This window comes from Carassius carassius, chromosome 48, assembly GCF_963082965.1.
Source record: "Carassius carassius chromosome 48, fCarCar2.1, whole genome shotgun sequence".
Taxonomy (NCBI): Eukaryota; Metazoa; Chordata; class Actinopteri; order Cypriniformes; family Cyprinidae; genus Carassius; species Carassius carassius.
The window spans coordinates 11,512,204-11,537,341 of NC_081802.1; the positions used below are offsets into that span (position 1 = coordinate 11,512,204).

A 25,138-nucleotide genomic window follows, 5' to 3' on the forward strand; every position below is an offset into this window, starting at 1 on the left:
CAATTTAGCACATTTACCTCAAAAATTATTTTTTATATGAATTATTTCATTAAATTAATAATAAAATTGTTAATAATTATTCATTATTGTTTTCATGATGACTTAGCATTTAGCACATTTACTTACAAAATTAATGCTGTATTGTGAATCACTTTTTATTCAATAATCATTATTTCATTTGACTTTGCATATTAAATAATCAATCCTTTTTCTTTTCTTTTTTTTACTTCTGTACCAAATATTAGATATCAATAATATCTCTTTTTTATATATATGTTCTTGACAGGGTGTGTGATTTTTATCCTTTTCTTTTCCACTTTTGGAGAGAAAATATTGGTAAAAGTAGCCTCAGAGTGAGAAGAAGAAGAAATGGCTGCCCATTTGAAAAGAGAAATGGGATGCGTTGTTTTTTGGTGAGGGGCTGGAATAAAGTCTTAGTTGGCGCTGATGCGGACAATGGCTGGTTTTCCATCTTACCTCTGCCTACTGGCTCCGGCCCAGCTTGTGTGCCTTAAAACAGACAGAGGAAGGCCACATGGCCAGGTCCTAACGGAAACTTTGGGTCAATGCTGGCGATCCAGTCTTGAAACAGCGCCCAGTCCTAACCCCGGTAATCTTACACCCGCCAGCTCAAGTCTTAGTGTAAGGTGGACGTTTCAGTCGTGAACTGACAGTCGTGGTTCGACAACACTATGACAAATCCGCAGCCTAGAGGTCATTATAACTCTTGATTTGTTCAATTCATTTCTTTACCAGAAATGCATCTGCCCTTCGAGCCAAACCCTAGCGTTTGGGTTTTCAGATTCAAAGTGTCCGGCCCACCGCAAACCCATGCAGTCAGTGCGCATGTCGTGCACATTTCATCATTGGAAGGCTGTGTCTGGTGATGACGCTGACTGAGGTGCGATGTGTCGAGACCAAAGGCTCACCACCGGTCCTCAGGCACGTTTGGCGTGCAGCATCTCTATAAGTAGATTGTTACAGGGCACGTCACCGTTCAGGTGTTTGTAGTACAGATACTCCTCAGCCTGCAGGCTGATGGCCCGGATCTCCGGCAGCCACAGCAGCAGCTGACCGAACTTGTCTGTCTGCTGAGGGTAGTTACACATCACGTAGTCCAGCAGCGCTGCGTTGACCTGTTCCTGGACGCTCTCCACCAGGTGGAAGTTCTCCAGGTTCTTGACGTCTGAAGAAAGATGAGATGATACAATTTTGTGGTTACTGAAATGTTTTATGAAATATTTTATATACTACTGGGTTTACTACAATTTTTTTTTTGATAATCAGAAAGAGAAAACCAGACTTGGAAGGATCATATGCTCACAAAGGGTGGACTTATTAAAAATATTTTATTTTGCACTTATTATTTATAAAAAAAAATACAGCAATATTGTGAAATATTATTGCAATTTAAAATAACTGTTTTCTATTTGAATATATTTTAAAATGTATTTTATTCCAGGGATGCAAAGCTGAATTTTCAGCATCATTACTCCAGTCTTCAGTGTCACATGTTTCAGAAATCATTCTGATATGATGATTTGGTGCTCAATTATTATTAGAGATTAGTTACTAATAATGGTTCTTCTTATTATTAATGAAAACAGTTTTTTTTCTGCTTAATATTTTTGTTGAAACCCGGATGTAGAATTGTAATAAAATTTTTTTTTTTTAATTCAATTCAAGGTTTTTTGTATAGCGCTTTTTACGATACAAATCATTACAAAGCAACTTTACAGAAAATTACGTTTCTACAATATTTAGTAGTAGCTTATAAGTGGTGACTGTCAGTTTGTGCACATGACAGGATATTTTAGAAAAATTAATACAAGACAGTGTCAGCCAGACGATGAACATTATTAACAGCAGTTATTATATGATGCAATCACACTTGTAGCAGTATTTGTCAGTTATGTTGATTCAGGGTTAGCATCATCGGGGGTCCTCTGAAGGGTCAGCATCATCTCTTCTCAGGTCACTTTGCATAGTTTACAGTAATAACTGTCACACAGTTTGCACAAAAAGTTGTTGTCAGTGCTGCCCTGGTGATTTTATCAGCCTATATAGTGTAGCAACTTAAAGGCTACACATGACATTTCTCACTAGCGAGGAGACAACGCTGTTTAGAGAGGCAAAGAGGTAGCCTAATTCACACAAACTCTCTCTCTCTCTCTCTGTTTGTATCTCTGTCTGTCTCATTCTCTTTCTAATAACTTAATTAACAACTGCATTAGAATGCAATCAATGGCTCAAGCCTCTTTTACCAGCTTTAAAATTATGTTTTGGTGCTACTGTAGCAAACGAGGCATTGGATGAGATGATTTTCCTTGTAGTGTCTTTCATTCATGGCGTGTTAATGTGTTGCGGTGAGCTGCATGTGTTCTTGTGTTTCAGATGAAGGTGTGGATGGTTCTGTGAGGGCTGGAGCTGCTAATGAATCCCTGGAGTGTGGCTCTATTTAATCAGGTTTTGAGGGGCCACCTCATGTGATCTTTTATTTATCCCTTTGACCCGGGGTTGAACAGGAGCGTGGTCATCCCGCTGTAGTCCCACCTAATGGAGACTGCTGGGGTCCGAACGACTGTGAAAGCACTCGGACCCACCCAGCCATATCTAATGAGCCAGCTGACACTTCCCTGTCAGCTCTCTTTTCACCTAAAAATAATCGAGACTGCCTCGGACGACAAAAAACAGAGGAGGTGTAGGGGGAAGTGACTCCATCAGAAATGTAATGAGGTCAGAAGGGCAAGCCGTGAGTCCTTCATGGCACTGGTGAGGAAGTTTGACCCCTGGGTGACACCAGCAGGCGCAATCAGGACAAAGAAGGGGTTCACCAGAAGATGACCAATTACAAATCTCCAGCTCCAGACGGGTTATTTTAGCCCTCCCGAAAAGCGGTAAACAAACAATGCACTCCACAGACCTTTTTTTGAGGGTGAGATGTTAAGGAAGCCTCTAAAATACAGAGAAAGAGTAGCAGAGAAACTTGAACAGTCTATCTATCTATCTGTCTGTCCGTTTGTCTCTCTATATATTGTCTGTTCTGTATTTCAGTTTTCTGAAAACTCCTGTCATATGCACATAAACTGACAGACTTATAAGCTACTACTAAATATTGTAGAAACTTAATTTTCCGTAAAGTTGCTTTGCAATGATTTGTATCGTAAAAAGCGCTATACAAATAAACTTGAATTGAATTGAATTTCAAGAAACGTAAAATATTAATGAAAAGTTCTGAGTGCCAACTTGCAGAATTTTTTTTTTTTTTTAACTAAATTTTCAAATTTAGTTACTATAGTTCCTTGTTCCAAATTTCTGTGAGTGAGTTGTGGCTCTTTTATTTTTCTACACTGATTAAAGAAACAAATTACAACAAAAAGTATGGTGACCAGGAGGTGATATGGTCGTTCACTAAGTTTTGTCATGGCCACGACATAACTCATGGGGACCTGCATGGTCACGAGATATTAATTTGTGGGAACGTCTTATTAACTTTTTGGAACGTAACATTATGTCGTGGCCTCGAGATGCTATGTTGAGGGAACGTGGCCGAGTTTAATGTGTAAATAAATCTGCGTGACCATAGCAACCTGAGATTTTTAGATATGAATAGAACTTTTTTTATTAACATTAAACATTTAATTTAATATAAGAATATTATTATTATCACTAATTATTATTACATTAGCTTATTAAAGCTATATTTTTATATTTATGGTTGTATATGCTTATTTCCCCTTTCAATTTGTGTATCGCTTTACCTAGATAACGTTTTGTATAATTATGCTAGTATTTGGTAGCCTACCATATATTTGGCAAATAAAGATTTGACTTTATGATTGTATTTATGCCCATGTGTGATGATAAATGAGTGTGTTGTGTTTTCATACAAATAAAACTATATGAATGATTAATTACTCAATGAAACACTATAGTATTTATAATCACAGTCCATTAATTAGCCAAAATAAAATGAAATATATTTTAAATTTAAACTGCATTCCAGCAAAAAATCCAGTCAGCATAATCAAAAGCTTGATTGGCATGTCAAGCATTTACAGTATGTTATTATTTACAAAAGTATTCAAAGCATTAAGCGAAGAGATCGAAATAAAGGGAATAATGAATATAGACATATTAAAATAATAATAGGCTAATAATAATAATAATATTCAAATATTATGGGGAAAAAGACGATAAGTTAATGGACTTACAAGACTGTAGGATGGATAAAAATGTTTTCTTGTAAGCTTATTTTATATTATGCACCTTATGTAACATTTATTCATGATAAACATCATTTGAATGCTGACTATCACATGTCAAACAGTCCGGTAGCCAAGGTATTTGGTTAACATATAATGTAATAATTTCTATAATAAATAATATTATAATTTTTTAAAATTCAAAATAAAATATTAATGAATCATCTCTGATAATCCCGGGTTGCTATGGTCACGCAGGTTTATTTACGGATTAAATTTGTGGCCTCAAAAAAAATACTGTATGTCATTCCCTCAACATAGAATCTCGAAGCCACGACATAATATCACATTCCCATGAGTAAATATGTCGTGGCCATGACAAAACTAAGTGAACCCACCATGTCACCTCCCGGTCACTGTAAAAAAGTCTAATTATTGGGGACCACCTTTGAACATGAAAACCCAAAGCAGAGGGATGGGTTAAAAGAGTTGACTGATCGATGACAATGGCTTGATCTCTTCTGCCCCGAGCAAGAGAGGCAGGTTGTGAGGAGAGAATTAATGTGTTTGTTTAATTTATCCATGAAAAGAGACACTTAATCATGCCCTGCTAACAGATACCAAAAAAAAAAAAAAAAAGCAGGAAAACCGTACAAGCAGCAGTTATCCAGTCAGGTTGAAGCATCGCATGGTAAGCACTCTTATTTTCTATCTCAACATTTAGCCACTGAGGGACTAATTAACAACTTTTTATTTTTTATTTTCATGAAACAGCCTTATTGTGCACTATGGCCGAGATGTAGCCAGCCTCTAAACCCTCAGGTCCTGAGGAATTCATTGTTCATTTGACTAGCACTCAAGCTAGACGACCCCGCATATCCACTCGCAGACACCCCCAGCTCTACCCCTCGCCTTGTGATATGCTGGGATGCTTTTTAATTAGAAAGGATTTTCTAAGCGAAAAAAGATCATTCCACAAGAAATTCATGCCAACAACCCCCAAGGCCCTTGTGAGGTTCATTTGTATACTGACATGGATGCACAAATATAGCATGACCGCATTCGACATACACAATCTTGTTCATCAGCTCGCTACAGTAATGGCATATTGATTACAATTTGTTAGTATGCATACTGCAAATGAAGATATACAAGGATATGGAATTTCACCGCTAATAGTTTAGTCAATGAGCAATTAAATCACAATTCCAAACTTGAAAGGCAAATGATAAATCCATTGACATTTCTAGCAGGCAGATTTCAGTGTATTGAATGATTTCTTGTAGGAAGCTGATCGTTTAAAAGCAGGGTGGTGATTCAGGACAGTATTGTGTATTTGTAAAAGTTTATGACTGTGTATAGACTAAAGAGTGTGTACAAAGAGTTCCAAAGGGCAAAATATCTCCTTCCCTTTGGCTTTAAAGCATGCTGTAATCATATAGTCAGACTCAAGAATGTCAAAATGTCATTTTTATTCATCATTAACTTCTTCCAGATTCGCACCAATCAGGAACTGGGGCGGTACATGAACTCCGCTGACCTCCAAACACCCATTTTTCCTCTAATCCTGCCCCTGAAGCTCTACTCATGGCCAATGTCCACCTGGTCAATGGTGATAATATTTACTCAATGTGTTTTACTTCTGTTTAGGTGGTTTGGAAGTATTTTGAGAGCTTTAGGATGCAAAATCAGTCGCAACAGTGAACCATACAAACTTTATTCTCTTTAACATTGCATATCAGTTAGCGCATCGCTTGTTTCTCTGGGGTTTGTTTTTCCTGACTAAGCCACGTAAGACCAGGGGGGACATGAAGGGCTCAATCTGCTCATTCCTGCTCACCTCTGACCGCTATAAAAAGGGAATTAAACAGGACTGGTACAGTTGGGGATATATTAAGTCAAATGTAAGACTGTCATAGCAGCACTGAGCAGGTAGAAGAGACGTCCCGGTCGCCCAAGGATAGTTTTGATGCCGCACACTTGACGCAGGGAGGAAAGGTATAAAACGCCGTAGGTGTGATGAAATAAACACGAGAAGCCGGGGCAAACATTTCTAGTTACAAATGCTAGCTGAAAGGCACTCTGCCTGCTCTTAAGGTGAGGGAAAATATATTTACATCTGTTTATCTTTTGGTGCAATCACTGTCAGAAGCTTGCAGGTTAAAAGTGTGGTAGCTGTCTGTCTCTGTCTGTCTGTATCTATCTGTCTGTCTGTATCTCTCTCTCTCGGTCTGTCTGTCTGTATCTCTCTGTCTGTCTGTCTGTATCTCTCTGTCTGTCCGTATCTCTCTGTCTGTCTGTATCTCTCTGTCTGTGTCCGTATCTCTCTGTCTGTGTCCGTATCTCTCTGTCTGTATCTCTCTCTGTCTGTCTGTCTGTCTGTATCTCTCTGTCTGTATCTATCTGTCTGTCTGTCTGTATCTCTCTGTCTGTATCTATCTGTCTGTCTGTCTGTATCTCTCTGTCTGTTTGTCTATCTGTCTGTCTGTATCTCTCTGTCTGTATCTCTCTGTCTGTATCTCTCTGTCTGTCTGTATCTCTCTTGTCGGTTGGTCTGTCTCTCTGTCTATCTATCTGTCTGTCTGTCTCTCTGTTTCTGTTTGTCTGTCTGTCTCTCGGTCTGTTTGTCTCTGTCTATCTATCTGTCTGTCTGTCTGTCTCTTGGTCTGTCTGTCTGTCTCTCTGACTGTCTCTCTGTCTGTCTCTCTATATCTATCTGTCGGTCTGTCTGTCTCTCTGACTGTCTCTCTGACTGTCTCTCTATATCTATCTGTCGGTCTGTCTGTCTGTCTGTCTTTCTGTCTGTCTGTCTCTGTCTGTCTGTCACATTTCTGAAAAAAAAAAACATTGTTTTGAGAGGCGGATCATTTCTGAACAGCCAAACGAGCTTCTCTCTTGACCTCTCCCTGTCGATCTTTATCTAATCACGATAGTCTCTGAGCATGTTATTTGCATTCAACATGTTTTCATGCCAGTTTGACTGCATGTGTAGAAAAGGGGAGCATTGAGCTCTTCTTATTTATAATAAAGTGTCAGAAAATCATTCAGGGGTCAACTATCCCCCCAAAACTATACCTGCAGTCCAGATCCTGCCAATAGTGGAAACCACACACCTAATGAGGTCATTAAAGCCAAGCCTCCATCAATATCTCTCTTTTTTCCCCCTCTATCCACTTTTTTTGACAAATTTTAATTAATAATTCAACACAGTGCCTGGGGATGTATATTCTTGAGTGAAGGACAGTTAACCCATAACATGATTTTTCCATTTATTTGGCCACTTTTTCAATTTTATTTAATATATATATATTTTTGATTGACCATCACAGTGGTTGCTTTAATTAAAAATTAGTAATGCTGCATGCATTGACCCAAAAGGTGGTGTTTTTTCTCAGTTTTTGTCTTTCTCTCAAATGCATACTAAAGCTGCTTCTATATTTTGATAGATGTGAGTGTAAATTCTGGTTTAATTCATTCTGCACTCTCCTTTACCTTGAGGATAACGTTACATGACGTGTTTGTAAGCTTCCCGTCAAAGCTAAACTAAGCTTATTTGTGGAGCTTTAGCTTAAAGTAGTAAAATATCATAAGATGTGTAGCACTCACAGATTAAATTAATAAAACAAAACATATTTTTATTCTCAACTACTGGACGATAAATGATGTAGTTCCTATATGAGAAAAAAAAAATTCTGAGACCAAAATTTTTGCAGAATATATATATAGACAACATTGTGAAAGAAAATATATTTTTCAAATTGAAATATTTAATTTAAACCTCCAAATGCCAAAGCAGCTTGAAAATAAATTCCTATGAATATACTTTTATAATATATATACTGTATATATAATGTGTATGTATGTATGTAGGTGTAAAGTAATTTAAGTATTTAGTAAATAAAATATACATTTTATTAACTTATCTCAAATATGTCAATATATTTTAACTTGTATATTAGCAAAATAATTTTGGCTATTTTTATATATATATATATATTTTTTTATTGTTTTTTTGGCAAATATGTAAATCTAGCACTGCTGTTGCATTTAATGTGTTTTGCCTTTTCAGCAATGCTGAATGCAGTCTTTTTTTTCTCTTTCAAACAAACACTTTTAAGTTGAACGTGAAGAACATCACCTCAAGATGAATGGTGCAGACATCACCCCAAACATGCGAATTGTCCATAGTGTCCTAAAAATGGCAACCCTCCAGAAACATAATAGTTCCAAGACAAGACTGTCTCCAAGAATGGAAGACACCAGGAATAGACAACACCCCACTCGGCCACTCTTCCCAGCATTCCCACTGTTGACAGACAACACACGGCCCTTGCCCACGTCTCTTAGTGACCTCACACCTCCCCTGCCATTCTTGTTAAACCTTCTCCCCCAAGTGAGACAATGTTTAGATGAATTCTCATTTCTATATTTGTCCCTGTAGTGTGACACCCATCCAGCCCCACTCCATCCGAGCAGGTTTACGTTACACGAAGACTGACGATGGGGCATTTTTTCCAATCAAGAAGGTGGTGCAGGCATTCCTCAGCTTTGTTGCTTTAAATACAATGATGGGGGGAGGAAGGAGAGGTGGATGAAAAGGAGAACAAGAGACATGGTTGCAGCACCTGTCGGCTCATTTGTGCCATCACGTTTAACAGCAGGCTCCAGTTACAGGGGACGGTTTTAGGGCTTAGCTGCTCTCTGGTGCCCTGGACACATGAATGTCTTTGTGATACTGATTTTGGCAGATGTTTGATATCAACATTATATTCACCAAGACAAAGCCATCCGTTAAGTCACAACTTTAAAAGACATATCTGTGAGAACGATTTTATATTTAGAATATTTTTAGTTTTAATAGCAAGTCAGTTTTACTTGGTGTACTTAGCTTTCATATGCAATGAAGATCTGCATCATCCATTGTTCTTGTGAATTATTGTAATCACAGTTTTTATAAATTATACTTAATGATTCTAATTAGATGGTTATAATTGGTCAGCTGTGGTATTCTGCAGTATATATATATAATATTTGTCAGGCAATTTTACAGTTAGCCAGTAATCATGATTATAAATTATTTATGTTTTTTCTTTTCATTTTGACACAAATCAAATGTATAATACATTTTTTAAAAACTATGTAGTCAGCTAGTCCATTATATTGGAATTATATATTTTGATTTAATGATATATTATTGGTATTTTATTATTGATTGATATGTATGGTGGATAGTGATATACAATAAATTTGAATATTTTATGTAATACAACTACTAGTTCTAATAATAAATGATATATATATATAGAGAGAGAGAGATTTTTGCCTTTTTATAATTTTAGGCTATTGACAATACAGTGAAAACTCAAAATAATATAAATATAAATATATATATATATAATATAGAAATAGAAAATATTTATTTATACACAAACCATTCAGTACTATTTTCAAGGGGCACGTCTGCTCAGCTGTGTGGTGTATGTTTGACCCGAGTGCTCATGGGGGCTGAGTGTTTTCCTTCTGCTGTGACTGGCTCACTTTTATAGAACTCTTTCTATGAAATTGATTGAGAAATGACAGAGGGGAGTTTATGTTGGCGCTTGTGTAACGCCCTTATCTGTGTTTGTGTGCAATGTTTAAATAAGACCTGGCGGCTCCCTGATCAATAGACACCTCCTACCACAGCGGCTCGTGTCTCCCTGGCCAGTTTGAAGGTCCTGGGCTAGTGGGCTCTCTTCGCAGACCCTGAGAAATGGCAGAATTTAATTGGCACAGAATAAGGTAGCATTTAACCCATAGACAAGCTAGTGAGACCTCAAGTCATGTAAGAAAGAAGAAACAGGAAAAAAACCTCAGATATGCACAGGCAACAACAACAAGGCCCCTTTACAATGCACAAAAACGCAAAGCACGGCTGCAGTGAGAGTGAATAATGACCTTCAGCCCATTGATCGGAAAAACAAAGCCTGTATATGTTTGTCCCAGCAGGACCGCAGGTCTCATAAATCTTTAAGGGTGATCTGTTTTTGCCACGCCGTTCCTTTTCAAATGCATCCCTTTCGATTCAAGTGATAGACAGAAATGGCGAGCTATTATTATTTTATAGTGAGCAAGCTCATTATACTTTGAAATTAATATGTGTATTGCTAGTTAAAGCTACGAATGATCACTAAAGGTGTGGCTACAAAATCGAATGCAAAAGTCTGGAACATTACAGATATTGCTAGTTGTTGTCAGCGGTGAATCTTGTAGCATCGCAGGCCAGGTATCATAAAAATGGCACCCAAGCGCTCAGATCTGGGGCAAGTATCTGCACAAACAGGCAGAAAGAAGCCGTAGTTCGTATGATTGATATTTCCAGGGCAGAAATCACTTAGGAAACACCTGACATGAGCGGGGCATGTTTCGGGCCCGGCCTGCCTGCTAAGTACTGGAGCGTGAGCCAGCTAGCGTGTTATGCAGCCGGTAATAAAAGTTGGTCATTGATTTTCTGTAGTTGCTTGTAACAGTTAATGTTGATACATCAATAGCTAAAGGAAAGCACAGGCTTTAATAGGAGGCTGAAAATGTGGAAATATGGGAAGCTTGGGCATTAAATCACAGAATCTATCCCCCAGATCGATAAGACAGTTACAGCAAGTGTCCCTCTGCTTTCCTAATGTTTTACAATAAACTGACAGCTTGTAATAAGGCTCTGGCAGAAGCAGAGAGGAATCAGACGGGACAGAGGCAAGAGTTGTGAGATGGAGAAGGAAAACTAGAACCTATAGCTCAGTGTATTCTCAATCACTTCATCCACAGCTTTTGTCGAAGGAAAAGCCAGCCGGTCCTCAAAACTTTTACAAACAGTTCACAGATACGTGCTTCACCTGAGATAGGTTTTTTAGTGCCAGATGCGATCTTGTTCTGGATTCTGTGAGGTTTTGCTGATAATGTCCAGGCCCATATGGAGTCTTAAACATGGGATTGCAATTGGAAAGTTTATTTATATATAAACTAATTCAAATGACAAAAGCACATAATTACTGAAGCATACTTAAATTTACATGAACATAAAAATAAAAGCTATTAATAAAAACTATATTACATAAATAATACTAAAATAACACTGACCTATATGTACATATGAATAATGATAATAATTATAATAAAAAGTTTCTGTTACAAACTACTTTAATCTCATAATGCTACAACTTTCTCAGGATTTAAATTTTTTTTCCTGGAAATACTGCCATTTTAGTATTAAAAATACTAATTTTAATGTCATAATATTAAAGGCATATCATAAGATTTTTCTCCAAAGATTTAGTCAAATTTCTCAATTTTTTGTTTTTATTTTTGTATGTTTAATATGGGTGCTAAAACACTGTTGTACAATGTAGTACTCCATTCACCACACGTTTTACCATACTTAAATCCATTCAGCAGAATAAAAAGACTGGGCCTTATAATATCTCAATGACAGTGATTTGTAATTCGGGCTGAAATTAGATTCTAGAATTGAGATTCAAGTAATGCTAAAATCACAACACAGAACTTCTATCTGTCAAGAGTAATACTCAGAGTTCATCTTGCCTTTATCAAGAGTAAATCCATAGATGTAGATTCCTGCTTATGTTACTTATCTGAAGCGTTTGTAGACATTTAGATAACGTTGCAAATGGCTAACGATCGCCAATCACACTTAAAGTTGTTTGCAATTTAAGCTAATCATAAAGTAATGTGTAGTTACAGATAAAGAACAAAAAGCGAAGAGATAAAAGCAAATTGCAGCCGTGACACACAAGCAAAGTGTTGAAATCAGAGCGGAATGGCTGGAATTCGGTGAACTGACTGAAGGCATGACAAAAGCTATTGGGGCTAAAGGTAAAGTGCCATCCTTTCAATCCCCTCTAAAAGCACCAACCCGCTGCTGCACTGCACCGTGTCCACAGATATCAGCGGCTTTTAAAGCTTGATAAAGTCTGAAAGCCTCTTAAGGCTCCTAATGAGCCTGCCGTTTCAAAGAGAAGTGCCAGAAGTGAGGGTTTTGATTTCTGTGGCGTGGAATGAAAGGACAGTGGGCAAAAGAAATAACCCTTAAATATTAGGGTCATTGCACGGGCCCACTTCCTCCTCTCCACCACTTTGTAAAATATCAGAGAACTCAGGACTGATTGCAAGGTTTTGCACCTTTGAGTAAAATCTAAATGAACATGCTTGGTGACAACAACAAGTGAACGCGTTACGCATGAAAATAAATGTGTACAGGTACATGTGCATCCCCAGGTCAATGTGTTTTCAAAGTGTGTCCGCACACACATGCGCTTGCCTTATATGTGTATTGATTAGAGCCGGGCCTCATATCTTCCACATGACTTACAACCCGTCAGTGCCAAACTGCTTGGCTCACAAGAAAAACCTGCCCCTATTATCTTGCATTTAATTAAGACATAGCTGCAGTTTTATGCACCATTATTTGGCCCCGGCCAGGGGTCTCCAAGGCGTAAATATTGAACCGTCCCAGCCATCGAATGTTAATCAATCCCAACTGACTTCCATATTATTTGGTCTGTTTCAGGAAATGAATATTTGCACCTGTTATGAGCCTTTGCGCATGCATTACTGATCTCCCCTCTCTTTGCACAAGGGTAGATGTATCGATTTAGATCAAGGAAACAAGACAGGCTGGCTTAATTAGAGCTTACCTATGTGGGAACAGCCTTTTTAGCTTCTTTAAAGCAAGAGTAAAGGGGAATGACTGCGTGCCGTGACTGTATGCTGTACTGTTCAGAGGTGTTTGGAAGAGACCCCACAGCCAAGCCTCGGGGAATTGATATGCATCCTATCTCGTAGTCAAGTGTTGATGCCCTTATACCTGTGTCCTCTACATTTTGTTGATAACGAAGAGTCGAAAATGCGAATAATGCCGATAATTTTAATTTAAAAATAACTGATGAAAATACGACAAGGCCAGTTTGCATATTTTGGTTAAATTTGTTTAATTTATAAAGATTGACTACTTGGTTTAATTTCTCGACAACAAATATTATTTCGTCCACTATTTGCCATTTTTATACTTTGAGGAATGTTTCAACGGCAATGGGGTCCAAAACAACACTGGACCCCACTGAGTAAATAAGACTTTCTTTTTGACCTAAAATTGTTCCTACGACCCTGGTTGACTGCTAGTGTTCATGACTTGTTTTTTTTTTGGTCACTGTATCAGTGTTTCACCATGTTTCAGCAGCTACCACCATTTTAGCATTTCTAGTTATTAAAACCTGTCTCAAGATGTTCTTGAGGTGTTAATTGAGGGTCGAGACAATCACAGCAGCAGCTTCAACTGAAATGTTGGCGTTTGTCTCAGAAGTGGCCTCTACAATCATCTCTACCCCCATTACACTCCACGAAAACACTGTTCACCCTTCAAAGCCTTTCCTGCTGTTGAGAAAATCAATGTCTTGGTCGTAATTATTTAACCGTTGATAAAGCCTTCAGCTCCTGATAGAGCCCAAGCACCTATTCAACACACTGAGGCTGACAGTGGGAAAGACAGAGATGCTTTGGCTGGCAGAAAAGCGTGAGAAGTGATCGGCTGACTGCCATCGGTCCACTGGACAAGCTGGAGGGATAGAGGAGACAAGTGACTGCTCCCGGGTCAACTCATGTCTCTCCTCCTCTTTATTGACACTTAGCTTTACAAAGAGCCTCCCTGTGCTCCCCAGACAGTGACAAATTGCGACGGTTTGGCTGTGTTGAGAGTGAACGGACACTAACTTAAAGCGGTTGGGAGTGGAACAGCGTAGGTAAATGTGATTTTGATTTCCATTAACAGGCTTCATTTATTGTTCATTTGCATAAATGCAATACAGAGAAACTACGTTTAACGAGTGTAAGAGGACTGATACACTGGATTTAATGTTTTGATATCATGGAGGCCAGACGGCCTCGAAATGTGTGTCCTTGTGTGTGTGGCCTTGGGTTTACCAGCACATTTACCTGATAAATGATTCTGTTGTATGATTCATAAAAAAAGCAAAACAAAAAAACATTCATGAAAGATATTTGGTATGAAATTGTATTACGACAACAGCGGTCACAACTGTACTAACACAAAATGTTATACATATTTATAATTATGAATTCCAAATGCATAAACATATTTTTTTTACATGCATGAATATTGTATTTTGCATTTTCTTGATTTTCTTTCCCATTAAATGTTAAGTTAAATTTAACAACAAAATGCAATAATATAAAAAAAAAATTATAACCGACATGGCAAAGCAATCTTGATAAAATTAACATAATTTTTTTGATTTAAATGTTTTAGCAACCTTGTAGAAACGCTTTGGTGACATACGTTTACTTAATGGTTAAAAATCCACATTTTCCTTTGTGGAAACAACTTCTCTGTTCAAAAAGGGTTGAAGAATGAACAGTGTTCTGAGACTGAGAAAGGAGTTCCCATAATTCCAGTAGTTTCCATAAAGCACAATGGGATTCTCATGTTTCATTTAATTAACCTCTGACTGGCTTCTCAATAACAACTGGCAAAGTGTTTTTCTCATCCCTGCACTTGTAGGAACACAGAGCCCCTGCCACCCCTCACCCACAGGATACTATTAATCGGAGCCATCTTTGATCTCTAGGCTTAGTTCTCTTAGTTTCTTAGTCTCTCTGGGTCTGGCACACAGCATGGGTGGAGCGAGCTGCTAGAATGGGGCAGTGCCTTGGGCGATACACTCCCCTCAGGTGAGAGTTTTATTATGGATGATGTTTCCGCCAAATTATTTACACCAACACTCCAGATTCCCCCCAAACTGCAACCAAAAACCTCCACTATGCAAAACCCGATCAACATAAACAAAGCAAGGTTGAGAGGTCTTGAGTTTCATGTGTTTTCAACACTGGTCTTTGGTCTGGGTAAGATTTGAGGATCCTTCTCAACATGCGGTTGGGGAGCTGGACATTAAGGCTAGTAGTTTCGGGTAGCTCAGGGATGCAGCAAACGGAATGGACAGGATCAAAGCGTCTTACGCCCTTTACACATCATATTCTCTTTCTCGGAACCATCGGATGGAACAATTGCGACTGATACGATGATGCAGAGGTGGATGGTCGGCATTAATATTCCATGTTCTTATGGGGCCACACAGACGGCCAGTCCTGTTTTTTGATACTTGTCTTTCATGGTGGAGACCTGCAGCTTTTGTGAATTGGTTGTAAGAGCTGCCTTGATCTGTAAGCCTTGGAACCTCTAAACATTTCAATGTAAAGCTAGCAGGCTAACAGAAGAGAAGCACCGAAGGTTACTGAGAGCTAAAAGCAAAACTGGATGCACTTGGCACGCAGATCTCCAGGAGCAAATGACCTCCTGATTTTCTTAGCTCCAACAGGGGGAAAATGCAATCTTGGTTTTGTTAGTTTCCAAGTAGGAAGTATAGCTAGAATTTGTGTATCTTAAATAGCACTTCACTGCAGTATACTAATGATTATTTTCTTTTTAATATTGCATTCATTTTTACTTTGACTTTTATTATTATTTATTTGATAAAAAAAAATGTATGCACCCAAAAATGTTTATTTTGTCATAATTCAAACATGGCAATTCAAGATTGATTAGTGTGCATATTTTATGCAAATTTTAGCATACTGCTAGTACTGCAAGATTCACATAAAATATCCAAACTGCAAATAAAAAAAATGGTGAGTATGTTTTTGACTATTAATTTGGCTGGAAACATATTTTTCTTTGACTAATTCACTCAGGGAATAAGAAATAGCAGGTTGAAAAGGATGTCATAAACTTGAATTTTGTACATTTTAATTGAATTTTGGAAATGTGCAAATTCCCAAAAACTGGAACTGTTTTTTACTGCACTCTATAAAACACAGTTATTTCATATTACTTAAAGAAAGCAACAGTGGATTGGACTTCCGTTTACATTTTGCTGGATTGATTTGGTCTTTTGATCACACTGAAATGTGGCTTTGTTTACAGATTGATTCTGCAATATGCAGATTTATGATGAATACATAACTAGTGACGTACGTTTGAAGAGTGACGAAATGCATTCTAGATGAATGAGATCTACACCGGTTTTCTGAGAATAACAGTTTGGGGCCGATTCTGGCATCACTGGTAAAGGAGAGTTGGTGGCATTCATAATGATGGTCTTATCGTACAGGGGGAAGTGAATGCAGTCTTGTGGCTTATCTCAAGGTCCCTCAAGAACCTTGGGAGCAAGCAAGTGAGATTTGGATAATGCACAGAGGCTGTAGCCCGCTTCTCTCCACCCCTCCACCCCTCTCTTTGTACTCACCCAAGCTGAACAGCACTAGGAACTTGAGGCAGACAAACTCCCTCTGGTCCAGCTGGAGGGATCGTAGTTTGCTCACCAGCTCCTGCGCGTGACTCAGGAGGTTGTTGAGTGTGGCACCGGCTTGGGAGGCAATTAGGGCGTAATCCACCTGAAGAGAAAGGGCCAGAGTGTTCACACACAAACAATAACGGTATTACCACAAGCAACATGCCAAATCTCTGAAGGTTTGAAACGTCTCAGGTATAGAGAGGTACTACTATAAGTGGAATTTCAAAAATAATTTGAAGATCGAAAGAAAGTCTGTTTTCTTTACACTCTTTATGTCTTCCATTAGTTGAGCCAATCTGAACTAATTATTGCAGTATTGGGAACTTTTCAATTCATTTTTTGCAAACAGAAATGATATCAATGTTAAAAAGTTTATTCCAAGAAGATGTGCTCATATTTTTTTAGAGCCGGGACTCACAGTGCATTTTTTATAACAAAAAGAGTTGTAGGGAATGCTCTAGGAAAAGTTTAGGTCTTGTTCATCGAAAATTCTAGATCTTGAATCAGAGTGCTTTTAGTTTAAATGTTCAATCAGCCAGACGGCACTAGGCACCACCTTTCGAGTTTTTCAGTGTCGTATGAAGTAAGCATGTAACCAGTTCTGGCAGCTCTGCATTTCTTACGCCTCTATCCCTTTCTCTCCTTCCCAGGCTTCTCTCTGCACAGCAGGGACAGTGCGCTGGGCCGAGGTCTGAATGATAATCAGCATCAAAACGAACGGGGAAGAACTGCATGTTTCTTCTTCCCTGGTGACCAGACCCTCGGACCCCTGCGCCCCACGCCAGATGAGGGCAGTGGGGGTTGGAGAGGCACGAGTGAGAGGGGGCCCCTGGAGGTCCCCCAGGCTACCGGGCCGAACCCTGCGCGGGATCCCTGTGGCCCTCTCCTCCCCTTTCAGGTGCACTTAATATCTGCAGCAGCAGCAAATTTGTCTTGGAGGCAAGTCCTTAGCTGCCACTCACTGTAAGCAAGCCATATTAAATTTTTATATTTATTGACAATTCATTACCATAACTGACTGCGCCAGGGTTTCTGGAAGAAGGTAGACTACGGGCCTCCTAAGCGTAAGGAGAGCTCCCTCTGAGCTGGATTTGCAATTAAAAACACGGGCGGATTGGAATTTATTTATTGTGTAAATATGATGAGTGGAATTTTTTTTAAGTCCTGGCTGGAGAATTGCTCATTTTTCACCAGCTGTATTCGTGGATCTCTTCGAGGCCCGTATGAAGCTGCTGAAGTTTAGTCAATTAACAGGGATTGGACCAACTGACCCTGTGCCCCAAGCATTAGTAACCAGTCAAAGCATATGATGCATATTTATATGAATACAAGTATTTGAAAAATACACAGTACACTACTGAAAATTCAGGTGACAAAAAATTGTGAGTAAAATATATGATTTGTAACATTTTTGTTCCATAATGTGGGTTGACACAACTGAACAAAACCTGGCAAACCGTTTATAGCAATATTCCCTAATTTATTCTAACACTATAAATATCAGTAAATGCTTGATCTTGACAAAATTCTATGCCCTCTATGAATATGATTATGATGATTTGGATTCTTCTGAAGGCCCTGGACCTTCAATGTGAGTAGACCTGTCACGATTATTAAATAATCGTTTGATCGCAATTAATTGGTCTAATCGTGGTCATTACAGATGATCGTTATTATTGCCCACTATTAGAAGACACAAGGGGGCGCTGTAGTACCTGCAGCACTCTACTTCTACCGGTCTCCCTCTGAACTCATTACGCTGAGCAATTACGAGCATTACATTCAAATGATATTGCCCTGTTGATTTCTCCATCATTTTGAGTTAGAGCAGCCCAGTTATTTAACAAAGATGGATTTAGTTTCAAAGCCGAAAACGACAGCGCCGATCTGGGCACATTTTGGTTTTACACCCGATGATAAAGGACAGCCAAAAGACGTTGACACGGCAGTGTGTCGAATTTGTAGGAGAGAAATACCAGCGAAAGCTGCCAACACCACAAATCTTAGGAATCACCTGAAAGCACATCACCCAAAAGAGTTTGCCGAAGTTTTGAAGTCATCCACAGCCGCTCATACTTCCAGTCAGGTGACAATAGCGCAGGCCTTCGAACGGGTAACAAAATATAAACGCGACAGTATGAAATGGCGCACACTGACCGACAGTGTCACGAGATACATCGCTAAGGAAATGCAGCCTTTTAATACTGTGGAGAAACCAGCATTTAAAGAAATGCTCTACAACTTTGACAAGCAATATGAATTGCCAGGGAAAACGTACATTTCCAAAACAGCAATTCCAAATTTATACAGAGAAGTGAAGGATGAAATCCTTAAGGATTTGAAAGAAATTGATTTTTATTCAGCCACAACAGACATGTGGTCCAGTGTAAATATGACCCCGTACATGAGCCTAACAGTACATTACCTCACAACTGACTGGACACTAGTATCAAAATGTCTAGAGACAAGATACACCCCGGAGAACCATACTGCTGATACACTTTCAGAAACTCTTAAGTGCATTTTATCAGATTGGGAATTAGATGAGAAAAAAATTTCCTGCATAACCACTGATAATGGGGCTAATATTGTGGCTGCAGTGGGCAAACTTGGCTGGCCATGGCTAAATTGTTTTGGACATAATCTCCACTTGGCTGTTACAAATGCCATAGCAAGTGAGAAGGATCGCACAGCACGTGCCCTGGGACTTTGCAGGAATCTGGTGGACACGTTCAGCATGAGCTGGTTAAAAGATGAGACCTGAAAAAGGCACAGATGGAGGCCGACATTCCTTAGCATAATTTAGTTCTGGTAAGTTAAATATTTTATTAAAAGTATTTTTATTTTGTATATTAAATTAAGTAAAACAAGTATAAAGTAAATTTATCTTTTAAAAAATATATTATAATCCTCAAACCAATTTTCTACTTTAAATTATATTATATAATCTCTAAAACTAATGTTTTTATTTTATATATATGTATATATATATATATGTATATATATATAGTTAATAATTATATAAACTATAACAAACATGTCATATTTCCTCCAGGATGTCTCTACACGCTGGGGAACAAAACAAAAAATGATCCAGAGTTCTGGAGCAAATACCTGCAATCAGACGTGTCCTGATTGATGACAGAAAACATGGACACCTAAACCCGACCTGTCAAGATGTATCTGCAGAGATGTATAAAGTACTAGAGACCCAGACTTGAGTAAAAGTACAAGTGCTCTATCAAAACAATGACTTGAGTAGAAGTTGAAGTGCTCTTTAAGCACCACACTTAAGTAGAAGTACTAAAGTATTCAACATTTTTTGTACTTAAGTATTGCAAGTAGTCTATTTGAAAATTTACTACTCAAGTACTGAAAGTAAAAGTACAAGTATTGTGTTATGTAGTTATTAAAGAAAGTAGTCAAAAGTTTGAACATATTGTTTTTACTATTTCAAATGATTAACCTAAAGGACAATCACAATTCCTTTGACTGTAACTTTTTGTAAACAAAAAACAGATTAAAGGGTTAGTTCGCCCAATTTGCTAAATTATGTCATTAATAACTTACCCTCATGTTGTTTCAAACCCGTAAGACCTCCGTTTATTTTTGGAACACAGTTTAAGATATTTTAGATTTAGTCCGAGAGCTCTTAGTCCCTCTATTGTCCAGAAAGGTACGAAAAACATTATCAAAGTAGTCCATGTGACATCAGAGGGTCAGTTAGAATTTTTTGAAGCATCGAAAATACATTTTGGTCCAAAAATAGCAAAAACTACGACTTTATTCAGCATTGTCTTCTCTTCCGTGTCTGTTGTAAGACAGTTCAAAACAAAGCAGTTTGTGATATCCGGTTCGCGAACGAATCATTCGATGTAACCATATCTTTTTGAAACAGTTCACCAAATCGAACTGAATCGTTTTAAACGGTTCGCGTTTCCAATACGCATTAATCCACAAATGACTTAAGCTGTTAACTTTTTTTAATGTGGCTGACACTCCCTCTGAGTTAAAACAAACCAATATCCCGGAGTAATTCATTTACTCAAACAGTACACTGACTGAACTGATGTGAAGAGAGAACTGAAAAGTGAAAAGTGAAGTGACATTCAGCCAAGTATGGTGACCCATACTCAGAATTCGTGCTCTGCATTTAACCCATCCAAAATGCACACACACAGAGCAATGAACACACACACACACTGTGAGCACACACCCGGAGCAGTGGGCAGTCATTTATGCTGCGGCGCCCGGGGAGCAGTTGGGGGTTTGATGCCTTGCTCAAGGGCACCTAAGTCGTGGTATTGAGGGTGGAGAGAGAACTGTACATGCACTCCCCCCACCCACAATTCCTGCCGGCCCGGGACTCAAACTCACAACCTTTCGATTGGGAGTCCGACTCTCTAACCATTAGGCCACGACTTCCCTAGATGAACACCGAGCCGAGCCAGATAACGAACAACAGACTGACTCGTTCACGAGTCAAGAACACTGATCTATATATATAACTTATTTTATAGATCAGTGGTCAAGAACCGTTTCTGTCAGACGTGTCCGATTCGAGAACAGAGGAGCTGATGATACTGCGCATGTGTGATTCAGCGTGAAAGCAAACCGACACACAGAGCTTCTGAACCAAACTGATTCTTTTGGTGATTGATTCTGAACTGATTCTGTGCTAATGTTATGAGCGCTGGTAAACCGAAGGCTTGCAGTCAACGCCAATGATGCCATTACGTCAAGCGCAAAAGAACCGGTGAACTGTTTTCTTCAACTGGTTTATTGAATCGAACTGTCAGAAAGAACTACTGGTGATTCGAAAACCGATGCAACCGGTTCTTGACTCGTGAACGAGTCATTATCTGGCTCGGCTCGGTGTTCATCTCTCTCTTCAGAGCAGTTCAGTCAGCACGCGCAGTCTTCTTAATCGCTTGATTCGCTCAATGATGTGCCAGCTTCATCAAACCTGCCATCTACAGTTCTGTTTGTAATGGAATGATTCGTAACATTTTTATAATTGTAACGAGTAACGATGCAGCACATAAAAAAAATATCGGAGTAAAAGTATTAAACTCATCGAAAATATGTACTGAAGTAAAAGTGGAAGTAGGAGAAAAAAATAATACTCTAGTAAAGTATAGATACCGCCTTTTAGTACTTAAGTACAGTAGTGAAGTAGTTCTACTTCGTTACTATACATCTCTGTGTATCTGTCCTTGAGTCCATTAATGCGGCACTGAAACCTGTGGCTGATTTCACAGATGTTCTATCAGGGGAAAAGTATGTTACTGTGTCTTCGATGAAGCCTGTTCTAGACCTTTTAAAAGATGAACTCTTATCCCCTGACTCCAATGACACAACTCTTACTTCAAATATCAAGAAAAAAATGTGCGCTGTACTTGATGAAAAGTATAGCCCAGCTCCACTTCAAGAGCTCCTGAGAAAGGCCACCCTTCTTGATCCAAGATACAGGGCCCACTTTGAAGCTGCAATTATAGATGAAACCAAAGGCCAGCTTTTAAAAGAGATAATGGAGATGACAGAGGAAGGACACAATGTTGAACAAGGTAGGAAGTACACTGTAAAATATTTACCTAAAATATGACCTAAAAATGTTCATGCTGCAATCTAAATTAACTGGTTTTATTCAGTGTATATATACACCAACACAAGATTACACTAACAAAAGTAATTTTTAAGGGTTATATTAGGTAGACATCCTGCTTAAGGTAAAAGCTACCCCTTTACTTTTTACAGTGTCTGACAGAGCTGCAGCAGATGATGATGTGCCTACAACATCTTCTGCACCTCCTCCAAAAAAGAAGAGACTGTGTGATCTGCTGCAGAAAAGAAAAGCTCAACCTTCTACACATGGCTTAACAAAAAGAGAGCAAGCTGATGCTGAACTGTCAAGGTACCTACAGGAAGAAGCACTAGATAACTCGGCAGACCCTCTGATGTGGTGGAAAGACAATGAATCCAGGTTTCCTTTGATTTCCAAGTTGGCAAGAAAGTACATGTGCATTTGTGCAACAAGTACTGCTTCTGAAAGAATGTTCAGTACAGCTGGCAATATTGTCACCCCAGTTAGATGCTGTCTTAAGCCAGAAAAGGTCAACATGCTAGTGTTCCTTTCCCGTAATCTATCAGCATGATTGTTTTTGTTTCAGAATTTGACTTTTATGGCCTGTTCTGTTATGGTCATAGTTTATATTTGTGATTCATTGTTTCTGTTATTTACAGAATTTTCAAATTTGTAAAATATATTTATATTTTACTTTAGTTTGAGATATTGACACGACAGTCCTTTTTGTGTTATGGTAACTTTATGGTGATTGTTTTTATTATTTATACTTTCATATACATTTACATTTTTTCTTTAAATGTACACATTTCTGAAAGATACATATTTTTCATTTAATAAATGACTTTAATATTTAAAGGCTTTAAGTGTATTAATGTGTTATTGCAAGTGACAACTTACAAGGGATTCAATTAAATAATCACAACAATTTGTATGACAATTAATTGACAAAGCCCTAAAACAGGCAATTAATCGTCAAAGCCCTAAAACAGGCAATTAATCGTCAAAGCCCTAAAACAGGCAATTAATCGTCAAAGCCCTAAAACAGGCAATTAATCGCCAAAGCCCTAAAACAGACAATTAATCGCCATGATCGCAATTATTTATTGGACAATTAATCATCAGCCAAATTTCATAATCGTGACAGCCCTAAATGTGAGATACAGTAGATACAGCAAAAGAAGGGGTGGAGGGAGAGATGTAGGTTTGTGACATATTGGAAAGCCGCCCATGTAGTGTCATGTGTCACAGCACTTCAGGACTGATCCCCCACAGTGCTTTGCTGCAATACCAACACTAAGGAGAACAGTGACAGGTCCTCAAACAAGATAAGAGACAGTGGACAGTTCAGTTGACAGTCACTGACAGTGTTGTGAAGTAACTAAATGTATACGAACTAGAATTAAAACTATATATGCACTACACACCAGTTCGAAGTTGTATTACACTGAATTACTGAATCCCAAGATTGCTTTAACAACTAGCAGAGCATTTGTTTGTAATGCATAAGCCCGTGTTCATGCGCGAGTGTGTTGTGTGGCTGTGCTGTCAGTAGTCTGCTCTGGAATAATAGGACGTAATGAACTGTTTGAGTCTTTGTCTTCTCTTTCCCCAAAGGCTTTTTTCAGCACCAGCTGTTCATTAGGCAAAATATGCAAACAAGGTCTGGCCCTCCTCCACCCCGCCCCCAACCCTCCTCCAGACCGCGCTAATCAAACACAGGCATGCTACGCAGGGCTCTCGCAATCCAGACAAATCAAAGAGAGTGAGCGTTGTGAGCTCTCACAGATCTCCCGATGTGATATCTAACAAACGTTCATGATTTTAGTGCTCATAGATTGCTCTTCCACGGCCAAGAAAAGTCACCATTATATATTTCTTGAACTATGCTCTTATCCTTAGATGACCTCTCCGTATCGCTGTCATATTTATCATATAATTTATCGCCTGTAATTCACTTCTGTTTCAATACACATCCTTCTGATAAGCTGTGAACTCTTTGGAAAAAGTTCTGCCATTCACGAGTGGCTGTGTTTGAGCTTTCACTACAGTTGGAGATCACTTTGTTGAGCAGGAGCGGGAGGAGAGAAAACAGAGAATTCAAAATTAAACTCAAGCCTCACTGACAGGCAGACAGAAGCATATTTATTCATAAGCAGTTTAAACATCTTCTGGAAGTGTGTGTGCATGTGCTGCAGCCGAAGACAGAATTAAAGGTCCTCGTGTGCAGAAAACTTCAGCTGAGCTGATGTTCCTCAGAGACGACTGAGGTAAATCATACATATCTTCTGCTTTCCCTCCCTGTCCATCTCTCTGTCTCTCTCATCCCTTCTTCACCGCGATGACTCGTGCATGCTTAACCAACCATTTTATTTATTCGTTCACCACACACTTGATAAGAAGTGTACAATTTATTATTCTGGCCACATTAGTTTATACCTAAGCGTAATCTATTTTTAATGGAGTGGCCGTTGCAGTCGATAGCACTTTAAAGGATGTTGATCCACTCTGGCAAAAAGGCCTGATGAGATCTACGGGGAGAAATGGAGGAGACTGAAGCAGACGCTCACCTGTTGCCCCGTGACCAGGAGGATGGAGCCCTCTTTGGCGTGCATCACCTGCCGGAAAACGTGGTCCAGGATGAGGAGTTCACTCCAACAGTTCTGGAGAAGCTTCATTTGGTCGTCAACCTGACAAGAGACCAACAAATGTGGGTAAATTACAACTTTATCCAAGTAGGCGGTCATGTTTAAAATCCTTTAAAGTTTTGAATTTAACCTTGATTAACTGTATAATCTTTGAGTGATTTCCTTTTTTGGGTATATTATCTGAGGGGGGAAAAATCCTGAAAGAATGGCCCTTTTCAGCATATTTCATTAAGCTCTACTATTTTTTCTAACTCTACCCCAATAATCATGTTATATACAGTACACCAGCAGTCAAAAGTGTTTGAAACACATTAACACTAAAATATTACGCAGCACAACCGTTTT

General features: G+C 38.7%; 1 protein-coding gene across 3 annotated transcripts in view; it reads right to left on the minus strand.

The window, feature by feature from the left end:
- Positions 1-268: 268 nt before the first annotated feature.
- Positions 269-25,138, minus strand: part of nr5a2 (nuclear receptor subfamily 5, group A, member 2) — a 58,055-nt gene continuing 33,185 nt past the window's right edge. For 2 of the 3 annotated variants that reach the window (XM_059544105.1, XM_059544104.1), the window contains exons 5-8: positions 24,716-24,835; positions 16,514-16,661; positions 698-1,186; positions 269-667 (exon numbers count right to left, since the gene is read on the minus strand). In XM_059544105.1, the coding sequence (XP_059400088.1) occupies positions 939-1,186; positions 16,514-16,661; positions 24,716-24,835 (516 nt within the window). In that variant the 3' untranslated portion in view covers positions 269-667; positions 698-938. Of the gene's footprint in view, positions 668-697; positions 1,187-15,767; positions 16,427-16,513; positions 16,662-24,715; positions 24,836-25,138 lie in introns of those variants that run through there. The other variant, XM_059544106.1, reaches the window with a different exon arrangement.